At 36.2% G+C, this 23,316-nt stretch overlaps 1 protein-coding gene across 13 annotated transcripts in view; it reads right to left on the bottom strand.

Annotated features, from left to right (window-relative positions):
- The window catches only part of LOC149832981 (ubiquitin domain-containing protein DSK2b-like), a 37,313-nt gene that overhangs the window by 1,336 nt on the left and 12,661 nt on the right, over window positions 1-23,316 (bottom strand). The window contains exons 2-9 of one of the 13 annotated variants that reach the window (XR_016433384.1): window positions 20,100-20,861; window positions 19,728-19,948; window positions 19,525-19,587; window positions 19,392-19,450; window positions 18,626-18,741; window positions 18,409-18,549; window positions 17,350-17,414; window positions 16,880-17,251 (exon numbers count right to left, since the gene is read on the bottom strand). Coding sequence is in view for 6 of the 13 variants with exons in the window: in XM_090014818.1 (XP_089870944.1) it covers window positions 18,285-18,298; window positions 18,409-18,549; window positions 18,626-18,741; window positions 19,392-19,450; window positions 19,525-19,638; window positions 19,728-19,948; window positions 20,100-20,861 (1,427 nt within the window). In the remaining 7 variants the exon portion in view is untranslated. Of the gene's footprint in view, window positions 1-16,879; window positions 17,256-17,349; window positions 17,415-18,006; window positions 18,550-18,625; window positions 18,742-19,391; window positions 19,451-19,524; window positions 19,639-19,727; window positions 19,949-20,099; window positions 20,862-23,316 lie in introns of those variants that run through there. The other 12 variants (XR_016433380.1, XR_016433379.1, XR_016433383.1 and 9 more) reach the window with 12 other exon arrangements.

Here is a 23,316-nt window from a genome sequence, read left to right as displayed (position 1 = left end):
ATGATATTGTTGGGAATTTTGGTATGGACACTGAGTGTACCAATTAATGTCACAGATATCGTTCTCAGAAAATCTCAGCAAGGAAAATCATCTTATTACAAAGTTAATTTTTTATTTTTCAGGTAAATATCCATGCATGTAAATATAAAACTATATGATATTTAAAATTGTAAAGAAAATATTAAAAGGATTTAAGATTAAATTATTAGATTATTAAATAATATGTTTTTATTGAATTATTATCAAGACAAAATCATGACATCTCCAAAGTATCAGCAATATCTGTGACATAGGTATCAATTTGCATCCACATGCTATTATTTTCTATGAACTTTATATTTTCCTTATGTTTATATCAGTCACCTATCTCGTTCAAAGTAATTTCTTGCTGAGGGTTTTTCTTAGAGAAATTTTCAAAAGTTGATTTTTCTCGGGAAAATCTCAGGAGTTTAAAAAATTTAGAAAAATATAAATAATAAGAATAAGAAAATAATAAGTCTTGCATTATTTTCTTGCAAAAATATAAAGAAACAAGTTTTAAAAGGTTCTAAAATATAAAAGAAACAAAAAATAGAAAATATAAGCTTAAAATATAAAAAAAATGAGTTTTCCAAAAATATTATGATGAAATAATATCACGATATGTTGAGTTTTGGCGATATTTTGAAAATATCGCAATATATTCAAAATATCAGTTGGGTGACACTGGTTTATATCATAGTCACCTGTATCATTAAAGGTAATTTCTCAGCGAGGGTATTTCTCGAAGAGATTTTCAAAAGTTGATAAATCTTGGGCATATCTTAGGAATATCATGGGAGTTTAAAAAAATTGAAAAAAATATAAACAACAACAAAAAAGCTAAGAAAATAATAAGCTTTGTATTATTTTTCTTTCAAAAATATAAAGAAACATGTTTTAAAGGTTTTAAAATATAAAAGAAACAAAAAAACAGGAAATGCAAACTTAAAATAAATAAATAAAAGAATTTTCCTCAAAAAATATTGTGATATTTGGTTTCTAGTGATAGTTTGAAAATATCATGATATATTCCTGATATTATCGGCTACCTTGAAATAGCTGATAATATCACAATATTTTCAAAATATCAGTGACAATGATTTATATGTAGTTTACATTTTATAGTAATAGCCTCCATAGCTTGAAGGATACTCAGCACTATTCTTTCAAGACCATTAAGTGATTTTCTACATAGGCAATTGTAAAAGAAAATGTTTTATCTCAGAAGATTTTAAGGCAAATTGTTTAAAAGAACTTGATGTTGGAAGTTGGAACAACCTAATGGGAAAACCCAATGAATCATCAAGGATGCTGAGTAGTCAAGGCTTAAAGCTCTCCTTATTTCTCTTTATAGTCATTCTACTTGTTTTTTCATTGTTACCAATCACTGCATGTATGTTATACAGACGTCGAAGAGGGGCCGAGATAAAGACATGTCTCACAGAGAAATAGCCCTTCACTTCAAAAGTTGCAGCTTTGAGTGAGTGTTTCTATAGAAAAATATATTCAGAGTCCATGAACATTCATCAAAGGTCATGACTTATGGCAGTTGTGATGAATTCAAACTCAATGACATTTTTAAAATATCAACGTACTCTTTTACTTGGAGAATATCGGTTAGAAGGTTCTGAAATTTTTAGAATATTGGAGATATTTATGACAAAGTACAGATAATAGTATCAAGTTATTATCTTATGCATATCTCCACTTATTACTTTTCATCACTGTGTTCATGACCAAGTACAGATAATAGTATCAATTTATTATCTTATGCATATCTCCACTTATTATTTTTCATCTACAATGCTCTTCATTTTCTTTTACAATGGATGAACTTAACAAAAGGCCACAACTGCCAACCAGAACCAAGACAATGAGGTTGACCATCACCCAACCATCCATAACCTAACCCCATCAATTACCAGAACTTTTAGGTACTGAGGAGAAGGTTAGCTTAGATTCACCTCTGCTTGTCTGGTAGGAGCAGTTAGTGCACATCACCTTGTGTTGGGACATTGCAAGTTCAAAACCCAATGGTATCGGTTGTATAACTGGTGGGGGTCTACCTAACCCCAGCTTACCTATCAAAAAAAAAAACTACAGTAGCCAGTCTAGCCAGAAGCCAATCCTTTTCCAAAGATGGTGAATGCCATATATCAAAGGGATTTCTAGTGAATGTAAGGAACGATATTCAGACTCTAGGGATCAATATCAAAGATCTCAGATGTTCCTTTACAATACATTTGGTTACATTGAATGTAGAATTAATACCAAAAGAGGCATTAAGACCAAGCTTCACCGAGTATGTGCCCGTATAGATATACATACATTAAAATTCTCAAGGCATTACATAAATTAGAATATAGCTGGATATGCATGAAGCTACCTTATTTCAACTTCAACACTGAAAGAAATTATTTAGTACCTCAGTTACACAGATATCCATTTTGGCTCCCATTTCATATCAACTTATATGTTATTCATATTAAAAATTTCATAAAAATAGTCATTGTAAAGAAGCTGCTTTGAATATATTAGGTTCAATAATGAACCAATACACATGCACATGAAGTGCGAATATACCCACTAAAGGGAAAGCACAAGCACATAATGTGCTAACACATAAACCCACAAAGGGGCAAAAATGTCTATAAGGCATAAGTTAATATCATTGAAGAAAATAAGGGTGTAACACCCATTACATGGAGCAAAAGCTCCTCCAACAAGTAGTAAATACAAAGGGGAGAGCCCCTATTTATACACACTCAAAGGGACCACCTTAGGGGCTCCCAAAGGAGACGTTGGAGAGCCCCCAACGGTCACATTTGTGACCGTTGGGGGCTCCCAACGTCTCTATTGGGAGGCCCCCAATATGGTACGAAAAACAAAAATAAAAAAACAGAAAATAAAAGAAATATTACAATGCATATTCCAATTGGAATATGCGTAAAATGACAAATTACAAGAATACCCTTGAGGGTATTTTAGGAAGAGAAAATATATATATTTATATATATATATATAAATAGAGATACGTATACATATATATGTATACGTATCTTTATATATATATATATATATAAATATATATATGTACATTTAAGGATTATATTTCAACATACATATATGTGTACGAGTACACATATTTTAACAGTCATATCCTCGCATCCACAAGCCGTATCTATATGACATAGTTTAGTACTCAACGCCTATGGGTACAGTAATAAAGCCAAAAGGCATTTTCGTGATCGCTCAAAAAGGATAAAAATATAGTAGGCATCTAAGTTGGGGAAGATCAAATAGATTTCCTCAAATTATCACTGCTTAGCAAGCTTGCAACATTGATTTGGAAGTTATAAAAAGAGTTAAATAAAGAAGATTGCCTCAAGAAAGAGAAGCAAGTCTGAATGGCCATTATGAGATTGCATTTAGGAACATATCCTTCAAACAAAGCATATGAATATTGAAGAGGCCTTCATTTGTGGAAGCCTAGTTATTCATTCCACTGTCAGTATAAGGTTGGAGGAGAATGAAGCAAAATGGATTGTGCCCAAAGATCTTGGATGTTCCTTTCTGATACATTTGCTTACATGATTACACCAAATGTAGAACTCAAACCCCCTGACCCCTCCTCACCACCTCTTCCAAAACCAAATGGCATTAAGATCAAGCTTCATCTGCATCATTTTCTATATATACACACTAAAATCATCTCAAGGCATTACATACATTAGAAATAACAGTACCCTGAAGTATCAAAAGTTCTATGTAAAGATTATGTTCATTAGCCAGAGTACTTATCGCCATAACTTGTTTGCTTTAAGTTCAAACAGAGCATGTGTTAATTTGTTTTTGATAACATCATCAAGCTTCCCCTTTCTAAGTTCATAAGGAATATAAGTTGAATTTCGTCTGCAACCTTTCTCACAAAACCAATTCAGAAAAAAATGTGTATCAAACAACACTAAAAGTAACCTGGATCCTGAAGCATTTTTCATTCATATATCCATACACGCAAGCACGTCCAAGTTGCGAAAAAGCGCGCAACACTCCAATAGGCACAGAACAAATAACCCCATATCCAACTTATCAAGCAAACAAAAACAGCATATACTTTTAAGCTAAATATGACTATAACTCGTCTCAAATTGAGAACTATAAAAACCAGAAATATGACAAGAACTCTTCTTAACAGAGCTCAACAAATCCCCTCTAACATGTTCTCCCTGAACTTTAAGTATGCTTACAGAAACCAAATTCAAAAAAAAAAATAAGAGCAGCATGATCCAATTATTCTGGAGTCGGATGAGATAGCTTGACGGGTAAAGCTGAACCATCCCCAACTTGGCTATCAACAAAACAACAACTATCACCTTATTCCAACAAATCCCGGGAACTTACACTGGCCATTCTTTTGAATCCAGCATGCGTCCAGTCACCCAACTAACAGAAATCCAAGTTACTTAAAAGGAATTGTTTTCTAACACAATGCACAGGTAAAAAGGCAAACTGATTTAGCGCCACCATGAGAAAACAAGAAACCCCAACAAAAGACATAGCGAAATTATTGAAAAAACCAACTCAATCTTTATGTTGCATTCAACAGAGGATCAGATCAATCGAATTTCCCAAAACCCACAAAACTCACATCGTTTTACCCTAGTAGAAAAGGATTCTTGCCTACCCAACAATCAATCCGCACACCAAACACCTTAAAAACAACTGGGTATCCCCAGAAACACTCAAAAAGAGAACAAAAAAAAGTACAAGAATAATCAGAGGAACCCAATATCTAGATTCCGAACAAAGAGCCAACAGATTACCTCCAATCATAAGGATGGTATTCGGAATCTGCAGCAAGGTGGTCTGAACTATATAGCCTTTAAGAAATATGTTTCTCTTTAGCATGGAAAATGGAAACACTAACACAAATCGAGACACCGCCTTTTTTTCTTACTTTTTCCCCTCGCCTGGCAAAGAGTTTCCTTTTTTTTCTTGGGGAGAAGAAAAAAAGAACGTCTATTTATCGAAACTTGCAGGAGACACTGGCGGGAAAAAGGGGGTTGCTTTCATGACACTCGTGTGGAATATTTAATCCACACGTGTGACCTTTAAATTCAGGCAGCTGGGAAGGGATTAGTTGGTTGATCATTAATGCCGATCTACTGTCTCTTACATGCAAAATAGGAAACAGGAAAATCAGACCAAATCTTTAGCCAATGAATGAAATCTAATTAAGCAACACTTCCTTCTTGAAACTTAGGGCTTGTTTGATGCCTCGTCTAAGATTGGACAGAAAAAGAACATAATTTTACTCTGTTATGCAACAACTATAATAGACCAAGGTTTGTTTCTACTGTACAAGACATGCTTCTTGAGTGAGGACAACATGAACACACTCAGATAATGGATTGGATAACTTCATTTTGGGCTCAATCTGCTAATCCATGTGAGTATTTTAATATATTTATTATGGATTTTAGCCTTGGACATGGATATCAGATTAGATTTAAAAACTAAAAAATATTTAAAAATTGAATAATTTAAGAAAAAAATGAAAATTAATATTTTTGATATATAAATGTTTTATTCAATATCATATTACATTTAATTATGAAAGTTTATCATAAAATTTTCAAACCCTAAAATCAAATTAACTATAAAAATCAAATTAACAAACCTTATTAAATCATAAAACCTTAAAATACAAGAAAATAAATCATAAATAACTAAAATATCCTAAACTATAAGAAAAACAAACCATAAAATTAAATTAAAAAAATCCTAATTCAAACGCTAATAAAAAATAGTCCTAATCAAATATAAGAAAAGTCATAATCAAATTAACTATAAAAACCTTAATTAAAAAAAATTTATTCAAAGCCCTAATCATACCAAATAAAATAAAAAACTTTAATCAAATCAAAGAAAACCCTAATCAAATTAACTATAAAAAATCTTAAATTAAAATTTTTTATTCAAAACCCTAATCATAGAAAATCAAATAAAAAACCTTAATCAAATTAACTATAAAAAATCTTAATTTAAGAAATTTGATGCAAAGCCCTAATCAATGAAAATCAAAGAAAAAAACTCTAATCAATGAAAAAAAACTAATCAATAGAAATCCAAGAAAAAACTCGAATTAATGAAAAAAATAATCAAAGCCTTAAAAAGATAAACGAAGAAAAATAAGAACGAAGAAGGGGGAGAAAGAAGAAAAGGAGAAAATAGAGATTTTGACGAATAAAAAGAGAAGAAAGAAGAAAAGTGAGACTCAACGTCGGCCTCACCACCAGTGCCGGTGACCCCGGCACTGCCTCACCCTCATCGCCTCTCTCTCCCCTGATTTTTTTTTAAATAACGTTCCCTGCATCCCCATTCTAAACATAAGAGGGGGTGAAGTGAAAATTACAGTAGCATTTTGCATGTTTGCCGCATCCAAGGTTGGTTGCATCCCCACATTCCCAACACGATTTTCATCCGAAATCGCCCAAGGACGAGGGATCAAACAACCCCCTTAAGAGAGGGTTGATACACTCACTCAAAGGAAGTTTATTTTCTTTGAAAGAGCCACTTTGGAGGGAAAGTGCTTCTCCAAAGGTACGAAGTAGGAATCCATTTTGACAGGAAAGCTTTTCTGCATTTATTATGTGGGTCTCACCATATATTTCTCTTACATAGGAAAGAACATGAAACAACCCCCTAGGTTGGTTCGTTTGATGAGTGATGGCTGAGGTATTTTTGGAAAAATATAAATACAAAATAATCCATTTTGGGGACAAGCCTTGATGTTTGTTGACGAGTAATGCCTCATATCTATGAGGTAAATACTTTGCACTAATGAAGGTACATACCTATTGAGTAAAAATCACATTTATTTCTTCTTTTTTGTAGGTCGAACCCTACAAATATGATTTACATGGTTCATTTAGTGGGAAATAGGTTTTGAATTATGTGATTATGATATGTAAGTAGGTTTTTCATACACTCACAATGGTATTCGCACATCAGGAAGAACGTGATACAAGGTTCTATCCTTAACAAACTAATCATGTTGAACATATCTACGCGGTCAAATTGAGTTGATACAATTTGCACCTATGATTTTTCAGTTCAATTGTTCGGACTTTCATTAGTAATAATACTAACCTATATCTAAGTAACCAGTTTTCCTTTGGACTTTCAAAAAAAAGAAAAGAAAATGGAAGTGATCGATGATTTGAAGAATTATCTACTACAATAAAGTGCAATTTATTTTCTTTCCTCTACATTTAATGAGAAATTTTCTTTTTCTTTTTTTTTACAGTGCTTAAAATAAGAATCTTTAAAATTTCACCTTAAAGTGAAAAGAAAACTTTAAAAGTAACTAGATTATGCTATTTTATTAAAGAAGAAACTCATTTCTGCAAGACTTAAACATATTTTTCTATAGGATTAAGCTTTTCATAGAGGCTTAGGTTTCTACCAGCCAAAGAAGCTCAAGTCTCCTCCGAGGCATTAGTGACTAGCTCTTAAAGGCTTCAACCATAACCTTACATCTCATAACTTATGATGCTTTGGTTATAAGTCAACTACCATACATTTCTAAAAGCTAGCTATTCTATTTTCATGATCTTAGATAAATCTTTTGATATTAAAGCAGAAGTTATGAGGCAGGTCTAATTTAGAAAACGTTGTGTTTCAATAAATTATTAATATGTTACGATCAGGGGTGTCAACCGGTAGGGTTTACCCGGACCCGACCCGTATTGAACCCTATAGGGTCTGGGTACAGTGATAAATAAGAAGACCCAGATCCGAAGGTCCAATTAATACATGGATCCGGGTATAGTTTGTGAAATTTTATACCACACCCGAGCCTGATCTGAGCTTCGATTAAGACCCACAAATTTTCAATGTAAAAATGATAAAAATATATTATTTTACCAGGTATGGCCCGAGCCTGGTGAAGTGGTTTTTCGGGTTTCCCAAGTGGTTAGGGCAGCGTTGGGAAGATAGTTGAATCCCATCTTGCTCAAGATTGTTTACCCGTGGTATAATACCAGTGGGTGGGGCGGAGCCACGTTCTGGGTAGGGTGGGCACATGCCCACCCTCACCCTGAAATGGACCGTAGGCGGGCAGTACCCACCTTGACCCAAACTGCAGGTGGGCAGTGCCCTGGGTCAGGGTGGGCACCACTCGTGCCCAAGCCCCCGAGCTGAGTCCTTTGATTTTGGTTAGACAAAATTTTTTTGTTTTGTTTTCAGTTAGCATGAATTTATGATTTTTTTAGAAATTAAGGTATTGATTTGGAAATTTTCAAATGACATAAATAATTAATTAAGAGTTTCAGTTTTTTTTGTGATTTTTTCTTAGGATTTATCTGATAATGGCATGAATATTTTGATTTTAGGGGTTTTATTTGTTTTTTTAGCATAATGTATGATAGATTCTTATTTTTTATTTAATTTATTTTTAAATAGCATAAATGTTTAAATAGAGTTTTAAGGTTTTTTGTATATTTTTTAATTATCATTAGGCATGTAACGAGTGATTCATTTTAGTTAGAATATTAAGGTTTTTTTTCAATGAACGTAAATCCATTATTTTTTAGAGATTAGGGTATTAGTTTGCATTTTTTCAAACGATGTAAATGTTTAATTATAATTTTTGAGTTTTTTGTGTTATTTTTTCTTTTTATACATCATTAAGCAAGATTTCATGCTTGATTTTTTGTTATTACTTATCAAACCTCTAAATCTTTGATTTTTGTTAGAATTTCAGTTTTTTATTTGGTTTCTTAAATGTCATAAATATTTAATTAGACATTTTTGTCTTTTTTTCAATGAACATTAAACATGATTCCATGAACACATGTTTTATTTTTGTTAGAATTTCATAGGTTATATATTTTTTTTTCAAATAATATCTATGAATCATGTTATTAGAATTTAGGGTTTTGATTTTTTTTTACTGTGCACTTATGCCCCTGGTGAGTGTCCTTTGCGAGTTAGGGTACTCACTCGGGCTTTACTATCTAGGGAGGAGGGGCCCATCAAATGACCCCATTAGGCAGGTTTCTTGTCCTAATATATATATATATATATATATATATATATATATATATATATATATATATATATATATATATATATATATATATATATATATATATATATAATGGTCTTCCTCATTTATTAAAAAAAAACTGATTCCATTGGGTAGACTTTCTAATCCAGTAATCCCATTTAACCATATCGCTTAGCAAATAAATGCAGATATCCATATTGTTTCAATGAACACTCTTGTCAAATTAATAATGATAAGATAACGAATGACACTTCATGAATTCTTGATATGACTGATGGATCGGTCTCTCGTGCAAAACGGGAATGGGAAAAGAAAGGAAAATAAGTTTCTTGGTGGAAGAAAAAGATAGAAAATGCAACAAGAAGAACCTCAAAATCAAGCTTCAATTTACATTACTCGCATTATTTAGGGCTCGTTTGTTCCCGTGCAAGACTATGGAAAAAAGCTGTGCTGGCAGGAAAGTCATATCCCTTTCCACCATTAATTGAAACAAACAGAAAAGTCCATGGGCCCCATTTTTCTCGCCCTTCACCCTTTTTCTTATGGCATTATTTTAGTTGCACCTCCAAACTCCGCAAGGGATGGGAAACATGTAAAGTTAAATGTCCGTATATTATTGATTTAATGAGGATCGGCTCTCTATATATATTACAACTAGGGGTGTCAACCGGTGGGATTTGGTTCTGACCCAGATGAAACCAGACTTGGATCATATTTTTGGGTATGGTATTGGGTCTAGACCAGGGTCTAATCGAGTCTGTTATAAAAGAAATCATACCTGCCCCGATAAAAAGTACATGAATCAGACCCGACAAAATAATATTTTTTATCATTTTACATTGAAAAATTGCATGTCATAATCGGAACTTGGGTCAGACCTGCGTATGGTACAAAATTTCACAAACTATACCCGGGTCTATGTATTAATTGGACCTTCGGGTCTTAATCGGGTCTTCTTATTTGTCCCCATACCCAGACCCCATAGGGTTTGGTCTGGGCCGGGTCCAGGTAAACCCTATCCGTTGACCAATGAAAAAATATGAAAAGAACAAAAAAAAAACACATCACAATTGTACAACATTAAATGCACACAAATGTAGGAGCAATAAAGATAAAAATGACAATAAAGATAATCTTGAGTCTACAAAAAGGAGGAGGGGCGAATATCGGTTTCATTGGATATGCTTGAAATAACTTTCTGCCACTTACTTGGATAGCAGCCTGCCAAATTACCTGGTCTTATTTGGTTACCAACTTTAACACTCCCTCTCAAACTGGAGAGTAAATAGATAAATTGGGATATTGCTATAGAAGTGATTTTTTCTTTGACTAGGTGGCAATTGTGCTTTGTTCTTTCGTGATAAATTGGGTTTGCTGAAATGTGAAGCGCAGCTTGGTTGCCACAAGTTGCATTGGCATAGCACGATATTCGGCTTCTGTTGACGATTGAGAAACAGTGTTATGTTCTTTAGATTGCTAGAAGATAGAACTGTCATCAAGGAAGACACATCATCATCTAATAAAATGCTGAGAATCCTGGACACCCGGCCCAGTAAGAATCATAGAATATTTTTAATTGAAGTGTGGAATTTGAGGATAACAATATTCCCTGACCAGGGATTTTCTTGAGATATTTGACCCCACGGAGAGCAACATCTAAGTCACGTTTGTAGGGAGAATGGATGTAGCAAATGAGCACATGAACAACAAATACAATGTCAGGTCAAATAAATCAAATGACCTATGAGACGATGATACATAGTAGGATCCTCCATAATATCACCATCTGATCCATGCAGATTATGCCTTTTGTTTCATACGAATATCCAAAGGCCGAGCTTCCAAGATACATGTCTCCTTTAAAATTTTCAATGTGTACTTTCTCTGAGACAAGCATATTCCTGACTTGGATAGGGCCACTTGTATGGCAAAGAAATGTTTTAGCACCCCATGATCCTTCACGTGAAACTGATGATTCAAATAGTTTTTGAGCTAGAAAATTGCTCCTTCATTTCTCCTGTAATTATGAAGTCATCAACATAGAATCTCCACAGATGATGAACCCTGTGAGAGAGTGAATATGGAATAATCTGCTTGACTGGGGTAAACCATAACTTATTAGGGCAAACAATAATTTAGCAAATCAATTCCTTAGGGATTGCTTAAGTATATACAGTGACTTGTTTAGCTTACATACTAATTTCTCCCCCTTACTGTCAAATCCCGAATAGACATATATGTTTCTTCGCCAAGATCTCCATGAAGTAGTGTGATGAACATGTCTAATGTAGGAACCAATTATGAGTAGTTGTCATGACTTCAATCGCTGTGTCTGCATTGTATTTTATTTTGAAAATCCATTTTCACCCACATATGACAATGTGGTAACAATCCAAATGTTGTTTTCTTTCAATGATCAAATCTTTGCAGCTATGGCCTCGCACCAACAAGCCTCTTTCATAGCTTCACTAAACAACATAAGTTCTGAGTGGGAGGAAATATCAACTAGAAAGACACGATGAGAAGGTGAGAATCTATCAAATGATATAAAATTTGCTAAACAAAAACAGGTACCTTTGGATGAACTTTTTTTTTTTAAAATAACTTGGAGCTATCCGAGTTGTAAATGATAGAGCAATAAAAATCTTTCAACAAAATCGATGGTTTCCTAATACTTGAGGATCATTTTTAGGCCTTAGATTGAGGATCAGCAGTTTGAGATTCAACTACTTTCAGTTTGAGGTTCAATGACCTCTTCATTGGAAGTAGGTTCAGGATTCAAAGACTCAAGTTGAGTCATATTTTGGTTCAAGTCTGGTTCACCAGGTTCCACGTGAAAAGGTATTGGCAAGAAAGTTGATGATCCCTCCTCTTCATAGGATAATAAGGAAAACCGGTTTATTAAAAGACCACATCACGGCTTGTGAACAAGGTGTGTGTCTCAAGATCATAAACCTTGTAAACTTTTTAACCAAATAGATACCCTCAACAAACCCTCCTCTTGGCTCTAGAGTCAAATTTGGACTTTTAAGTGTAAAGATTGGTGGCATAACATAGCTAACCAAACATTCTAATATGACTAATTAAGTACATGATTGCCCATTCGGACAAGGAGTGGGAATTCTATTAATTAGATAGACAACAATGAGCACACATTCTCCTCAAATTTTAAATATGCTTGTGCTTTCGCTCAATGACTCCATTCTGCTGAGGTGTATGCATACAATTGTGCTGATGTTCACTCCCTGACTCGATAAAACATACTGCATCTTATAAGAAAAAAAAAAACTGGCACCATTATCGAACATATGCCTTTTGATTTGAACTTGGTATTGAGTTTGAACCATACGGAAATATGATTTCAATATAAACTTAGTTTCATGCTTATGACGCATGAGATAAATCTAGGTGCATTGAGTAAAGTCACCGACACTTAAAAAATAATGTGTACAGGTCAAAGAAGATTGTGAATAAGGACCCCAAATATCATAATGAATAATATCAAATGGTCTAGTAGCCCAAATATCATTTGAGCTAAAAACAAGATACACATGCTTATCCCTAAGACACACGTCACATTCACAATTACTGGACAGAGAAACATTATAATTATAATTATTGAAAAGTTTCATGCGAGAAGATGATGGATGTCTCAACAGCCAATGCCACATATTGAAATCAGTTTATGGGTAACGAAGTTTGGAATCAGCTAGTTGAAGATAATATAATTCATCATGCTCCTTACCCGCTTCAATTGTCATCCTCGAAATATGGTCCTGAATGACACAATTTAGGTCTTTGGTTATTTGACTTACTGATAAAAGATTAAATCTGAATGAGGGTGCACACAAAACATTTTTAAGACAGAATTTAGGAGTGACATCAATTGAACCAACATGGGATACTGACACAGAGCTGTCATTAGGTAACAACACACATGAATTCGGTGATACATGGGTTAGCATAAACACTAGATGTAATGTGACTACTATACCTTGTATCAATAACCCAACATTTTGAGAAAGGATAACTAGTAGTAGAGTTTGAGAGGGACCTACCTATCATTGCAGCAAGAGAGGTGGAAGACACATCTGTATCTTTGATGAAGGACATGAGCTGACTGTATTCTCTCACTGTGAGGGTTGGTGCAGCAACAGAATCTGATTCGGTGGTCACACTTTCAGCAGGCACAGTGTTGACATTTTGAATTGGTATGACTGTGTTGGCTGATGCTGAATTTTGTTTGGGAATATGATGTATGTGCCCAAATGAGAATCTATGCAATAGGTAACACTTCTCCTTTTTGTTGCAGTTCCAACAAATATGACGTTTTCCTCCTCCCTTGTTCTTAGCAGTCCTCACATCAAGCGTCATTGATCCTCTACTATAACTATTGACCATCATGGCTGAACGGTCTGATCAGACGAGTTGAGGACGTGATTCACGCAGATTCTCCTAATGAATGATAAGGAAATAGATTTTTGTAGGTGATGGAAGATCATGTATAAGCAAGATCTGTCCTCATCGAATTATATGAGTCGTTCAAACCCATCAAAAACTGAATGACTCTCTCGTATTGTTGTTGTTCCACTAGAACCTTCATCGCTCTACATGAGCAAGTGGGAAGGGATGAGAGGGAACCCAACTCATCCCAGTATCCTTTCAGCATGGTATAATAAGCTGCAAGCGACATTGAGTCTTGTTGCAGTTGGGTGATCGAACTCAGGATTTGATATATTTACAGTGCAAGACTATGAGAAAATTGATCTCTCAAATTGACCCAGACTTCTTGTGTTATACCTGCGTATATAACGTATTGGCGAGCTCCTTAGAAATGGAGATTAGAAGCCATGAAAACACCATGTGGTTACAATGAGTTCACACGGCAAATTCAAGAGAACTCAATTCAGACTTGTCAACTGACCCATCAATGAAGTCAAGCTTGTTCTTCACACAACCACGGAGTGACTCCAGGTGACATAATTGTCACCATTCAGAACATGAGATACTAAGACAACTCCTCAGAGTGATGAAGAAAGAATAGATCGATAGATTTATTACTTAGCTTAGGCACATTATGAGTTGTCGCCTTCTCTACCGTGATCAAAGATTGAGCAAAAATAAGGACAAGAAAGAATGATAGAACGCATAAGCAACCTCAATGGTACTGCTCTAATACCATATGAAGTTAAATGAAAAGTTTCTTTCGTATATTATTGATTTAATGAGGATCGACTCTTTATATATATTATAACCAATGGAAAAAATCTGAAAAGAACAAAAAAATGCATCGGTGAGAAGCGAAAGCAAGAAGCAAGGCACTTCTAAAATTCTAAGAACCGAGAATCATCTTGAAAGTGAGAAAAGAATGAAGTGAACCGAAAGCGACCTAGGAAGCAAACCTAAAATAAAGAGGAAAGCAACCTAGGATTAAGTGAGAAGCAAATAGGAATTGAGTTTTCCTAATATTGGGCAAAAATTTTTGTTAAAGGCAAGGCCCTCAAAAAAAGAAAACTCACTTCCTAATATTGAGAAGCAAGCCAAATAAGAAGCGAGCTTCCCAATAATGGAAAGTGCATTTCCTTTCCCATTTAATAAGATCCCTTTCCCACACATTTCAAAAACGATGAGTTTAACACTTTCAAAACGTATTTTGAGAAAGCGTGCTTCCCCAAGTCCTATAGTGTTTTTAGTAAGCCTAATAAATGCATACAAATGTAAGAGCAAGATGAGGGAGGCCACCTGGCCAAATGACGATAAGGATAATCTTGACCCCACAAAAGGAAGGAATAACGAATATTGGTTTAATTGGATAAGCTTGAAAAAACCTTTTGCAACTTTCTTGGATAGCAGCTTATCAAGTTACCCGTCTCACTGGGTTACCAACTTTAACAAAACATGTCATTTTTGTCCCTTGTAATGAAACAAACTGTTTGCATGATTTGTTTCATGCTTCCTGGAAAAATGTTGAGCTTACTTTCTCACCGTGAATGAAACAAACGTCAAATCATTATGGTGAGAAAATGTCAAGCTGGCACAGCTTTGGTTTTTCTCAAAACCTACCACTTTTCATGTGTGAATCTTTATAAAAATCCCTCCCTTGAAATTATTCTCATGGGAAGGCTGAGTTGACATGAATTTTTAGGACCTTTTTACTCTTTGCATATGCGAAACTCATGAAGTTTGCACGATATATCACTCCGCTCATTGGATATTACAAACTCTTAAAAGGAGGTCCACACAAATTTTTTTGTGAACATCATGAAGTTCGCATAATCATATTTGTGAACATCCTGTTAAACCCAAACATCAAAAACTTTTTAAATACCTTATTAAATTCGCATATATAATATAAAATTCACATAAAAAATGTGTGAACCTCCTGTTAAACTGAACCTTATAACTTCGTAAATATCCTACTTAATACATACATATCAACAAATATATGTGAAGTTAAAGTGAACCATAAAAATATATGTAAATTTTCTCCCACACAATTGCAATTTTTCTCTCAAAATATGAGAATATATGAATAAGCCCCAAAATATGTGGTATACTCTCAAAATATGCAAATTTTTTGGATTAGTCTTATTTTTTCGTGATAGCCTTGAAAAATTTTCAAGTTCTCAAAATAACCTAAACATATTTTAAATCTCCATAAAATGTCCAAAAATCATGTTCCCCACCTCTCCGAACAGCCAACTTTGATAAGCTTTCCACATATAGCCAAATTCGCCAAAAGCTTGACAACTTGAGTTGTGGGAAAGCAGATCCTGTAAAATGCTGGGTGAGATTGTACAGGATCCGCTCCAGAGTTGCAGTACATGGGAATGGGCAACAGGCTGGGCTCGGTCACAACTTAAGTTTACTTTTACTAAAAATACATATAAAACACTATTCAAATAGAGTACCCAACAAAAATCATAACCCAAACCCCTCCCACATAATACTCGGTTTGGGTTAGAGTCGATCTGAATATTATTCAGGTCAGCACTTTTTTATGCCCATGCCCAGAAATTTTAGTCCAGGTTGGGTCCCATCGACAGCCCTACCTTCAACCCCTAGTCCAAAGCTTTTCAGTAACAACTTCCATCATAGGCTCCCAAGAGGGATTTCTGGAAACCCCCAAGGACCTCACCTGAGCCCTCCTGTTTTCGTGTTCCCACCACCACCTTAAGAGGTGGCTTTTGACAAAATCCCAACACCGACACGGCTCACCCTCTCCAGCACCCACACCTCCTCTCTTAGGTTCATAAATTGAGTTTTTTGATTGTTTGATCAGTCCTGGGGGGCTTTTTTTCATGTTCTGAATTTGTTATCAGATTGATCGGTTCATCTGGGGCGTCTTGGCAGGTTTTTAATTTGGTTTGCAACCTCGGTCCACCCGGGATGCAGATTTTTTTGACAGTTTTAAATCGGTGTGGAATTGATTTTTGGTTTAGGTTAATCGATCTTAAGACATCCATTTTTTATAGAGCAGATTGGTTTTGTTTTTTTAACTTTTGACAGAGAAAGTTGGGGTTAGGCAGACCCCTACAAATTATACAACCATACCACTGGGATTCGAACTTGCAACGTCCCAACACAAGGTGACGTGCACTAACTGATGATGCCAGACAAGCAGAGCCTTCCCATTGGTAGCAGATCGGTTTTGTTGTTAGAGATGGAAGGGGAACCGGACCACTACAATGTTACACGACGGCTCAGGCAAGAAGGCCTAATCCACCACCACATCATTCATCCAAATAGCCTAAGATGGGAGACGCCATTTAAGTGGCCATTATCTGATAAAAATGCTTGTCCTTAGGTGTTTCCCAAGATGTTAAAACTGTTACAAGTTAAACGAATCATCCATTTCGCATATCTAGGATTTGGCATTTCATTGCCGAATACCGGCTCACCAAACAGAGCTTAAAACACATAAACCTGGTTGGTCACATGATAGTTTTTGCTCATCTCGGCCGCAGAATGTCAGCCAAAGAATTTGAATCCGAGGCAGAAATACATAGCTTTGCACCAAGGCTTGAAGGCAACCACCAACGCCCAGAGGGGTGGGGGGGCTCCGCTTGTCTGGTAGGATCACCTAGTGCACGTCACCTTGTGTTGAGACGTTGCAGGTTCAAAATCCAATGGTATAGTTGTATAACTGATAGGTATCTGCCTAACCCCAGTTTGCCAATCAAAAAATAAATAAATAAATCCCACTTGCGTCCCTACACTAGATAATTAAAAAATGGAAGTACAAAGACACCTACCAGATGGAAATGAAATAAACAAGGCAAGCCAAACACTAGAAAACAAGGTTGAGGAATTCAATGCCCTGCATAATGTCCAAAAACCACTAATCAATGTCACAATTCACAAATCTCAGTACCAAGCTTTCACGGCAAGGGGAAATCTCATGACAAATTTAGAAACTTTTTTAGGGGAAATATTAGCACATACAATACTTTCAAAATTCAATAAATGCCCATCCAGACAAACGAATTGTTTTGGGGAAATATTGGAATAAGATTTTCAAAATCTTAATCCAACACCAATTCCTAACAATTGAAATAAACATATAAAAACATAAAGTTAAGAAATTGAAATTCTAAAAGAATGTTTTAATATTGTGATATTATCGCAACAAAATATTTGTGACATAGTGAGTAATGTCTTGAGAATATCACAATTATCATGATTTTAGCTGTGAAAGCAGAACCAGGACAACCACACTGGCACATTTGGAGTAATCCATGTAAATCAAACAGTTCATTTGGTTCATGTTACATCACACAGACCGGAATATAAAGGTAAACAAACCCCGAAAAACTCTCTCAGCAGCTCAGGTTGCCAACAAAACCGTGTAACTCAACTCCCAGCCAAATAAAAAAATGAAAAGAAAGCTGAGATGGAGGAGCAAAACATGATCACAAACAGTTCAGAATAATTTTAGTCTCCATGACAAATTAATATTCACCACAAAACATGTGCGGTTACAATTTTATCTATACCAATAATTCCATCAACCGACCCAAGGGCCACCCAAAGTCTTTGTATGTACAGCATAGGTGATCTTCAGATGCCCGCAGAGAGAAAGGGTCGGTTAACGAATCACAGCTACATCATATTGTTCACAGCTATATAGTGATAATACTTATTTTCATGCGCAAAAAAGAAATCAAGATGTGTGCAAGTTTTGCCGCCTTCAAGGTGTATTTCCTAACCAGGTATAGATAGATGGGTCGATGAGGAACTGAGTAAATGTCACAGGCAACAGAGAAGCAGACTAATTATTTAAAATGCCATTACTTCGCGATAAACCCACTAACCGAGATTCCCCAGGAGGCGCTCAACAGCTGCACTAATGTTCCCCCGCGTCACAGTGAGTGCTCGAATGTTAGCCTGGGTGTCAAAAAAGCCCATCTCTTGAAGCTGAGATAGCTGAGTTGCATAAAGTTGCTCCGGAGGCACTGTAATAAAGAAACAAGAACCTTTCAGTGGAAGAAAAGAGAGAGAGAGAGAGACAGAGAGAGAGAGAGATCGAACCATCAGATGTGTTGGGAACGTTCAGGCCACCACCCCCAAGTCCTCCAAACATGCTCATCAACAAATCCAGATTCAGATTGTTGGAAGTACCAGCACCACTACCAGTTCCTTGTTCCCTGAAAGTAGGCAGCATACAGCTCAACGCAATCAGCAACATTAAGGCCACTTGGCATGTCTGATTCAAAAAACCTAGCAAATTCTACCAGCAGGAGGCAGGAAAAACACAGACTATTGTATTCATAATTTCATATCCATAGGATAGTCTTTTTACAAGCCAACAACCAACGTAACAGAACTAATCCTGGTTCTTTTTCCAATGAGAAATTCCAATTTAGTAGCCAATAAAAATCCTCTTTTCTGTGAATGACTAACAAGAAAACTGCACATAGAACCAAATCCTATCAATCCTGGATAAAAAACACAGACAAAAGAGTGGGGAGAGTAGGCAAAAGGAATGGGGAAATGTGACGCTTAAGGTAGCATAGATTCTCTATTTTTTCTGAGACGGGACAGAAAACATTCTCTCTAGATAAACTAGAAATTTACTGGAGAATTCCAAATAAGAGATAAATCTTAGTTAATGACAGTTGGTATGGAGATGGAGAACATCTCAATAGCTTACTGGTTTGTCTGTTGGCGACCGAGCTGGGACAAAAGTGCTTGCTGAACATCTCAATAGCTCAATATAGATCTTAGTGACAATCACATTTTTACTACAGCAAATTTTGACTATAATAAAAAAATGGAGAACATCTCAATAGCTTACTGGTTTGTCTGTTGGCGACCGAGCTGGGACAAAAGTGCTTGCTGAAATGACATAAATTGCTGCACAAAATGCAGATATTCCATGAATATCAGGATCCCCAAACAAGCTAAAAGCATGAATCACATGAAATTACCTGCATGGTCTCAGGAGATGTAAGTTGACGAAGGAACTCTGGGTTTTGCATCATCTCTCTAAACTGGGTATTGGAGTTCAAAAAATTGCGGAGACGGGGATTAAAACCAAGAATCTAGAAACACAGCAGTAGAACACTCAACTAAAAAATGTTTTCATTCTGAGGACTTCAATTAACTCAATAAAAAACAACTGGTGTTTCACCTGGTTCATATACTGAGGGTTAGAAAGAAGGCTTTGCATTATCTGTGAAACAGCAGGATTTTGAGGCACTTGATTCAAAATTGAGGAATCAGGAAAGCCACCAAGCATCCGATCAAGTTCCGGCAAACCAAGCCCACCTGCCCCAGGTGTCCTGGCATCCAATACAGAGCCAGTCCTTGCAGCTGCATTGTTGGTCTGGGCACCTCCAGCTGCTGTATTTGCTTAAAGAGGATAATAAAAATAAATAAATAAAATGTTCTAAAAGCTGAAGATCCATGTTCGGAACCAAAAGACGCGGACATATGCATACACACGCACAAAAAGAAAAGAAAGAAAGAGTTGCACGGAAGGGATAAAGCTTATAAGCATTACTCCAAGGATTAGGAAGTGGGTTGCTGTTTGGTGAAGGAGACCCAGTTGTAGCTTCTGACCCAGTGGTTGAAGCATTCAGAGATCGATCACTTGCCTGGTTTGCTCCTTGGTTCCCCAGCAGAGCAGCAAAAGGGTTTGACCCAAGATTGTTTCCACCATCTCCAGATATAGTTGCATTTAAAAATGGCTCTTGAACAGTTTCATACATGCGCCTCAGCATGTTGAATCCTTCAGGAGAAGATTCAATATTGCTCATAGCCCTGTCAGTATTCCGCATCATCTCACGCATCAGTTCAGGATTCCGTGCAGCTTCCAATGTTTGTCGAAGAGTACTAGGATCATTGAGTATATGAGCAAGGTCCGGATTCCTGTCTATTATTTCACGCATTTGGGGGTTGCTCATGATTAAGTTACGCATTAAATCAGGGTTGTTCATAAGATTCTGTATGACAGGCATATTCATTATTTCCCTCATCATGTTAGGGTTCTGAGTAAGTTGTTGCTGCACATGTTCAAACTCTGGAAATCCAGTTCCAAACAAACCAGATGCTCCATTTCCACCAAGCCCATTGGCTCCAACTCCTGGGAACAGAAAACCCCCAAGACCCATCCCACCAAGACCTCCACTATCAACAGAACCAATCTCCCTTGTTATACCCTGAGTGCCATTATTTGAAACACTATTATTGGAAGTATTGGTGATATCTGATGAAGGTGTTGCAAAGCCACGAACCAGATGAACAGTGTGATCAGCTTGCAAACCTGCCAGCAATTAACAGAAGTGTCAGACATAGCATATTATAAAGAAAACATGACAAAGACACTTGCAAAAAGAAACCCAGTAAGCAAGCACCTTGATGTGTGTGTCCCATGTAATTAGATGCATAAGTTTGTAACTTGGAATTATGGACCAATTATACATGGCATTTTATAAATTCAAATGCAATACAAGGATGGATATCCTGAAAAAATGAAATTGTCGGAGGTAGTATTCCTGGTGATTGTGCCCTGCCAAATCAACAAACATATGCTACCAAACGTGATGGAAACAAATGAAAGGTCAGAGGAACCGAATGAACCTTCCCCTACTTTGAGAGCAAAATTCTATTAAAAAGACCAGATTTGCTTCTATTAAAAACACATTTGCAGAAAATCATAACATTAGGGAAGGCATGACAGCGTCAACCTCTTACTCCACGTACACAAAGATTGAACAAACATTTAACTGAAATGGAACAGCAGTACCATAGCTGCTTTGGCCATTGATATACTCTAAGTCACACGGACTCGGCTAAAAGGACACGCCTCGACACGGTCAACTAAGTGTCAGACTCGATCAACGCACCGGGGCCGAGCCCGTCCACATTTTGGACTCGGTCAACTTTGACCGAGTCTATTTTTGTTCATTTATTAAAATTAATTTGGACTCAGGTCGGGTACGAATCCGGACCCAAGACGGTATCGAGGTCGGAGCCCGAGCCTTAAGAGACTACGCAAGGGGAGGGAGGGGCAGACGGCAGACCCCTCCCTGCCGATCGCTCCCTCTCCCCCACCAGTCCCTCGCTCCTCGTCCCCTTCAGGCTCGCCGATGACCCAGACCCCAACGATCGTAGCCGCCGGCGACCCCAACCACCGGTCCTCTAAGGTATATCCCTCCTCCCTCTTCCGTTCTTCTTCCACTTCCTCCGGCAGGGGGCAGTCATTCGTGTTTTTCGGCAGTGGGCGGAGGCCGCTGCCTCAGTTTCTTTTCCGGCAGGGGGCTCTGCCCCTGCCTCGGATCTGTTTTTCAGTAGGGGGCTCCCCCTTGCCTCAATTTGGTTATTTTCTGTAAGGCACACATTGAGAGGGGTGGAGCTCCTGTTACTATTTTTTTGAAGTGTTTATTTACTTTATTTACATATTTTGGTAAGTACTGCATACGATTTTGTGTTCAATTTTCAGTTTCACTTTTTTTCTCAGTTTTCAGATATAATGGTGAGTTCTAGTGGTAGTGTCAATACAGTTGGTTCAAGTTCTATCTCTGAATTAGAAGTTTCTCAACCACTTTGGAGGCTTGTGACAAAAGAGATAAAAGCCAGTGGTGGTGGGAATGTGCAGTTTCTTTGTAATCTATGTAAGACTGCTTTCACGGGTTCTTATACGCGTGTGAAAGCATATCTTTTGCATATTTGTGGTCAAGGAATTAGGCCATGTTCTAGGGTTGACAAAGACTTGTTAAAACAATTAAAGAAAGAACAAGAAAAAGCTGAAAAGAAGAAAATTGCAGAGATGAGAAGCGATTTGATTAATCTGTCTTTAGCTATTGCTAGTGATGAACAAGAAGAGCTTTTGAAGAAAAGAAAGATGATAGGCAATAAAACAATACAAGGGTAATTCAAAAACATGGCAAGAGCAAAAATTGATAAAAAGATTGGTCGATTATTTTACTCAAGCTCAATTCTTTTTAATGTAGCTAGAAGTCCATACTGAAAAGATATGATTACATCTTTGGCTAATTGTAATTTGAGTGGTTATGTGTCTCCTAGTTCAGAAAAACAAAGAACAGTATTCTTCTGATAGGTGGACTGATATACAAAGGTGACCACTGATAAACTTCATTGCTTACTAACTTAGTGGGTCAATCCTTTTTAAGATTGTTGATGCATCTGGGGAGTATAAAGATGTTGAATATTTAAAGAGATTATTTGTCGAAGTAATAAAAGAAGTGGGTGAAGAAAATGTGGTACAAATCATTACTGACAACACTCCAATTTGCAGTCATGCATGAATGAATTTGGCAAGTGAATATACGTATTCACATATTTTTTGAACTCCTTCTGCAGCACACAGTTTCAATTTAGCACTTAAGAGTATATGCAATCTATCAAAAGATGATGCACATGCACCTGAAATGTGTTTATGGATTGAAGAAATAGAGCATGATGTTCGAAATATTAGAAATTTTTTTGTAAACCATCATCACGCCCTTTCTATATTTAATAGGCATTTTGATCTCAAGTCATTGAAAGTTGTTGAAACTCGTTTTGCTTCTCTCATTGTTATGATGAAAAGAATTAAGCAACTCAAGAATGCATTGATGATGATGGTGGCTGATCGAGATTGATATTTTTATCGTACTGAAGATGATGTTAATGCTCAAGCTATCAAAAAATGCATGTGATGATTTTTAGTAGAATAAAATTACATATTTTGTTGAATTTACATAGCCTATTTGAGA

This window comes from Nuphar pumila, chromosome 7 (genome assembly GCF_984573655.1).
Source record: "Nuphar pumila chromosome 7, dmNupPumi1.hap1.1, whole genome shotgun sequence".
Lineage (NCBI taxonomy): Eukaryota > Viridiplantae > Streptophyta > Magnoliopsida > Nymphaeales > Nymphaeaceae > Nuphar > Nuphar pumila.
Note: the sequence above shows the minus strand (reverse complement) of the source record. Positions and strands in the feature narration are given on the sequence as shown.